The 6,458-nt window shown below is 54.2% G+C and overlaps 1 protein-coding gene across 1 annotated transcript in view; it reads left to right on the top strand.

Annotated features, from left to right (window-relative positions):
- LOC106821330 (TBC1 domain family member 1-like) overlaps positions 1–6,458 on the top strand; it is an 82,178-nt gene that overhangs the window by 50,135 nt on the left and 25,585 nt on the right. The window contains exons 10-11 of the mRNA XM_014826087.1: positions 5,016–5,230; positions 5,757–5,853. Of these exons, the coding sequence (XP_014681573.1) occupies positions 5,016–5,230; positions 5,757–5,853 (312 nt within the window). The remainder of the gene's footprint in view (positions 1–5,015; positions 5,231–5,756; positions 5,854–6,458) is intronic.

The following is a 6,458-nucleotide window of genomic DNA, read 5'->3' as shown; positions in this document are numbered from 1 at the left end:
GCCAAACTGCGACGGCACACAGCAACCCTCCTCGCCCTCGCTACGCTCACACCACCACCAACTCCTGACTCCGCGCTCACCACCCAAACTCACGCACCAGGGCGGGGGCGCGGGGGGCGGGCGCCAACCCTCCTTCCCCTCCCCCAAACTGCACGGCACCACCAAAACCCTCCTGCCCTCCCACCCTAAACTCACGGCCACCACCGAACCCTGGCATCCCTCCCCCCAAAACTCCACTAGCACTCACCAACACGCTTCTCCTCCCCCCAAACTCACGGCACCGAACCAACGCCTTCCTACCCAGGCCTCGCACGCTCGTGGGCACCAAGCAACCGCTCCTGACGCTCACAAAGCCACCGGACCAACCCATCCTCCCTCCCCCAAACTCAGCGGCACGCACCAACGCCTTCTCCCTCCGCCCCAAAACTCATGGAGCGCACCAACAGCGCTCCTCCCCTCGCACGCTCGTGGCACCAGCAACCGCTCGCTACGCTCGTACGCTACCCCACCACCAATCTCTCACCTCCCGCCCAAACTCACGACCACCAACCGGCGTCCTGCCCGTCCTACGCTCACGCACCCAAAACCAAAACCCTCCTCCCCTGCCTACGCTTCAACGAGCGCAGCCAGCGCAACCCTCCAACCCCTTCTTAGCGCTCGCACGCCACCACAACCCTCTCCCCTCCTACGCTCACGGCACAAGCAACCCTCCTCCCCTCTTACGACGTCACGCCACCACCAAAGCCATCCTCTCGCCTCCTACGCCACGCCACCACCAAACGACCTCCTGCCCTCCTACGCTGCACTAACAGACCCCAACGGCCTCCTCCCTAGCTACGTCACCGCCACCACGACCCTCCTCTCCTCCCTACGCTCACGCCACCACACAACCTCCTCCCTCCGTACGCTCACTCTAGCCACCACCGACGTCGCTCCTCCCCTCCTCCGCTCACAGCCACAACGCAACGCCTCCTCCCTCCTCCCCTCCTGCCCCTCTCTACGCTCCACGCCACCACGAGACACGACTTCTCGACCCTCCTACGGCTCACGCCAGACCACCAACGCTCCTCCCCTCCTACGCTCACGGGGCCACGTACTCACCCTCCCTCCGCGCTCGCTACGCTCACGCCACCACCAACCCTCTCCCTCCTACGGCTCACAGCCACCCGGACCTGCGACACCTTCCTCCCCTCGCTATACTCACGCCACCACGCAACCCTCCTCCCCTGCTACGCTCCACGCCACACCACCCTCCTACCCGCCTCCTACGCTCATGCCACCACACAACGGACCCTCCTCCCCTCTAGGGGTTGACCTCACTACGCTCACTACACCACCAACCCTCCTCGCGCCGTTCCGCCTATGCTCCAAGCGCACCCACCAAACGTCCTCCTCCCCTCCTACGCTCACGCACCACCCAACGGCCTCCTCCCCTCCTACGCTCAGCACGCACCGGTCGACGAAACCTCCTTCCCTCCTACGCTCACAGCCACCACCACACTAACGACACTCTCCGCCTCCTACGCTCACATACATCCCACCAACGCGTCGGTCCTCCCGCTCCTAATGCTCACGGCACGCGCACCAACCCTGCCTCCCCTCCTACCTCACGCCACCAGACGCAACGCCTCCTCGCCTGCTTAACGCGTCACAACACCAACCAACCCTCCTTCCGCTCCTCGGCTCACAGTAGCCACCGACCAACGCCTCCTCCCCTCTTAGCTCATCACACCACGCCGAAACCCTCACTCCCCCTCTTACGCTCCAGACCACGGGAGCCAATCACAACGCGCTCCTCCCTCCTACGCTCACGCCTCAGCCACCAACCGCTCCTCCCTCGCCCTACGTGGCGGCACGGCAGCCACGCCCAAAACTCTCCTCGCTCCACCTCACGCACATCACCCAACCCTCCTCCCCTCCTACGCTGCGACGCCACCACCAAACAGCTCCTCCCGTCCTACGGCTCACGCCATCACACGCCTCCCTCCTGTCTATGCTCACGCCACCAAGCCAACCGCGTCTCCCCTCCTCGCTCACGCCCCCACCAACCCTCCTCCACTCGCTACAGTGCTCACACGCCACCGACAACCCTCCTGCCCTTGCCTAACGCTGCACAGTCAGGCACCACAACCGCTCGTGTCCTCTACGCTCACGCCATCACCAACCCTCCTCCCCTCCTAAGCTCACGCCACGCACCACCCTTCCTCCGCCTCCGACGCTGACGCAGGCACCACCAACGCCTCCCTCCCCTCAGCTATGGCTCAACGGCACACCGCCCCTCCCTCCCCTCTCTACGCTCAATATATGACCAACCCTCCCCCTCCTATGCGCATCACTACATAGGTACACGGCACCAAGCGCCTTCGTCGCACTTTCACTGCAACAGGCCACCTTACGATGGCGGGCGATTGTAGTAATGTTATACTACGTCTGAGCTAATGTTTTGCCTATACATCTACTATACATAACTACCATCTAGAAACGCCTACGCTCGTCTACTGCACTCTATACATTACTGGAATGGTGTCATAACCCCGGCCCAGTATAGATGGTAACCCTGACAAGTTTCGCTAATAGCACTTGAAGTCCGTGATCATTCATTGCTTTATTTGACAGCGAAGATTTTAATACTATGGTGTATAACTCCAGGCCGTATGTTATCTAGTGCACTTCTATAGCGTTACTGAATGGTGTCCATAACCCGCGCCAGTATAGCGGTAAGCACCATGACTAAAGGTTTCGCTAATAGCAGCTGCTGGCTTAACGGTTTCTACAGGCCTGGACGTCGAATCATTGCTTCTCCGCGGATAGAACATGAATACGTGGTCACTAAGTATCAAAAAGTGTCATAATATAGATTATTCATTATGCTATTATCTATGATGATTGACAACAGCTGCCTGATGAATATTTATGTATAACTGGATGCTGGTGCTTTGGCTGTCGCATTGCCCAGTCGTATCTGCAATTGACCTAAGATGGTTACTTGGCGTCGGTTGTGTCGAAGGTGTGCTGCGCATAACGGATGAGAATCGCTAACGTCCCCCGCTAAAGCTTTAGACGAAGCCGTGCACTAACATATATTTGGTGACGCCTGCTTTTACCTCTGGGTAAACTCATTAGGTAAGTTATCATCTACGACTGACAGATGGCTAAAGCGCTTTGTTAGCCTCTAGTAAAGTAGTAGTAAGTTAGCTCTAGTACGGCTGACAGGACCAGCTATTCTGGCGTGTCAGCGTCAGTCGTTACCAACGTTGCCGACGACAATGGCTCAGCGTCGCACACAGACCCCGCACAGCCCCTCTGTCGGTCAGTGAGAGTCATCGTGGCATCTCCTTCTGCTCCTCCTCTTACCGCAGGTGTTTGGCGATGATGGACAGTTAGCAAGCCAGGCTGTCCTGGCGTCGTGCCCTCACCAATCGCCCCTTACGCTGGCTACAAACTGCACGCCCACACCAGCTCCACGAAGATCGTAGAAAGTAGAGAAAAACAACCACCCACGAGCTGAGTGGTGAATGCGTGCGGTGCAGTCTCCAACCCCCGACCCCCTCATCGTCAGTGATGACTGCAGTCCTGGTCTCCTTCTCTTCGCCTCAGTGTTCCAGATGGACATCAGCAAGGCACGTCTTCACGCGTAACGAGGTCGAGTACCACGTGCTGGCACGAGGACTGGTCGTCGGGCTGCTGCGCGCAGACGGGGCGACAACTCCGCCTTACGGTCGCTCAGCGTGAGGGCGCCGTATCGCAACGCTGAAAGAGCTCCAAACTGGGGGCTGGCTGGAGCAGCTGCAGCTTGCTGCATGGCACCGTACACGGGCTTTTTAGAAAAAAAAGGACAGCTGTAAGCAGGCTACTAAGGTAGGGTTAATATACGCGGCGGCATGCGTGCTGCGTGCGTGGCGTGCGTGCGTGCGTGTGAGTGTTGTTATACGTATTATTGTAATGTTATTTATACCTGCGGCTTGCAGTTAGCGTGCTCGTTAGTATGTAGTTCGTTGCCGGTGTAGGTTTAATGAGCCGCTGCACATATACATTCATACTAATAGTAAAGAACCGCGTATAAGAAGCGCTAGATTTTTCAAGTTAGGCCTGCAATAGGTTTTTTATATAATGGTGGCCTTACTAGAAGAAATTAGGTCGCAAAAGCGCTGTTAATAGGTTCTTAGGTTTCTATCTTTTAAGTATGTTATAATCTTATAGCTTGCATTCAAATTGTGTTGAAATTCTCTTACAAGACTGGCAATTTTTGCTAATCTAATACCCATGCTGGTCTGCTAGCAGTGTAAAGGGTTTCAGTGCTTACCATACTGTATGATACAGTATTGTATATCCAAGGAAACAAAACTACATGGGCAACAAGATGTGTGCAAAAAGCTGATAGATTACAGGCCAAAGAGCTAAAATGTATACAACTTAGCAAGTCTATGCGCAAGATTTAATAGTGGTGCTGTAGTCAATTGTAGCAGAGGTCCACTCTAAACGAGCATAAGATTCTATAGTCCCTGTGCCTGATCTGGTCATCATTTAAGCGCATCGCTGTCATAGAAGGGCAATATATTTTAGCTGTGTTTCTTTTTAAGTCTTCATCTGCATGGAAATTAAGAGACCTACTTTAAAAAATTTAAAGGCGCTAACTTGTTAAAATGGTTAGCATCTACCTATAATGTGAGTAACCATGGCAGAGTATTGCTGCCAGCATGCCACCTCTCTAACTTGTTAAAATGGTTAGCATGTACCTATAATGTGAGTAACCATGGCGGAGTATTGCTGCCAGCATGCTGCCTCCCTAACTTGTTAAAATGGTTAGCATCTACCTATAATGTGAGTAACCATGGCAGAGTATTGCTGCCAGCATGCTACCTCCCTAACTTGTTAAAATGGTTAGCATCTACCTATAATGTGAGTAACCATGGCGGAGTATTGCTGCCAGCATGCCACCTCCCTAACTTGTTAAAATGGTTAGCATCTACCTATAATGTGAGTAATTATATCGGAGTTTTGTTGCCGGCATGCAGGACTTGGTGGCGGCGGCGGCGGCCATGACACCGCCACGCGCTGAGTTCGACCGCAACGCGGCGGAGTTCTCGCTGTCGCCGATCGGTTCGCGGCCTGCGTACCGACCTCGCAGTCACACGATCGCGAGCGGGGTGACGATCTCGGACGCCCGCATGAGGTCGGCGATACCGGAGCATCCCGAGAGTCCGGTGACAACGTCGCCGATGATCAACATGTACGTGGTGGCGCTGGTGATTAATAGTTGGATGGATGGGCGGATGGATGGACGGAACAAACGGACGGACGGACGGGCGGGCGGGCACTGGCGGGCACTGGCGGGCGGATGGATGCGGGGATGGGTGGATAGAGAGATGTGGGTAGTTGGATGGATGGAAGCATGGCTGAATAGGTAGCTGAATGGGTCAATGGATTGATATGTGGATGGATGAGTGACTGGGCACGCCAAGCTAAGCCTGCTGTACTTTAATGAACCAATCAGGTTATGGCAGGCACACTTGGTATTTGTTTTCCAGCAATTGTCATAGTTAATTGACCTTCAGCCTATGCACAATTATACGTGGAACTATATAACGGCACAGTATTTCGTTCAGTGTTATAGTAGAAGGTACTTTATGACAGTATACAAGTATGTAAGATCGTACATGATCGTACATCGTGCTGCATGCTGGCTGAGTGCTGTAGACGACACGTGTCATGCATACACAATTCACGTGTTCTGACACATCAACATGCATTTACAGGTTCATGAAGGTGAACACTCATCCAAAGAATGGCACTCCACAGAACAACACGACGTCAACTAAGGACATGTCCTACAGGAAGAAGATTTTCACGAGGGTTAACGTGACTCCAGTGCATGGACCACTACCAGGTAAGACACACCAGATATGTCAGGCCCCTCCCTACGTTGCGCAAACCGGGCGCGCCCGCCCCGTTTGGGAAAACTCTCCCCCCGTTTCAATCGTTGCGCCACGTTTAAATTACCTCCGCCCCGATTAAATTCCACCACAATAAAAGTTTGACAGCGCGGGAATCGAGGTCGGCATATGTTTCTATGAACCAGAGTATCCGCGTGACGTACGAACTCGGCTATCTCCGAAGTTGAATGCATACAACCTGCTGATGGTGCTGGTGGTTGCGCATGGTCATATTCCATTCTACGCATATCAACTTCCGCATCAGACTTTTCGTATATCAAGGAATGATGCAAAAACCATAACCTTAACCCTAACACTAACAATAAACCGACTCGGTTATCTTGTATATGCGTGTTATAGTACCAAGCACTATCCAACCCCTGTCACTGTTACTACCACCCCACGTGCGTGTTCAGTCACTGTTCCTACCACCCCACGTGCGTGTTCAGTCACTGTTCCTACTCCACCACGTGCGTGTTCAGTCACTGTTCCTACCACCCCACGTGCGTGTTCAGTCACTGTTCC

This window comes from Priapulus caudatus, unplaced genomic scaffold (assembly GCF_000485595.1).
Source record: "Priapulus caudatus unplaced genomic scaffold, Priapulus_caudatus-5.0.1 Scaffold69, whole genome shotgun sequence".
Classification (NCBI taxonomy): Eukaryota; Metazoa; Priapulida; class Priapulimorpha; order Priapulimorphida; family Priapulidae; genus Priapulus; species Priapulus caudatus.
The sequence above is the reverse complement of the archived record's forward strand: the minus strand, read 5'-3'. Positions and strand labels throughout refer to the sequence as shown.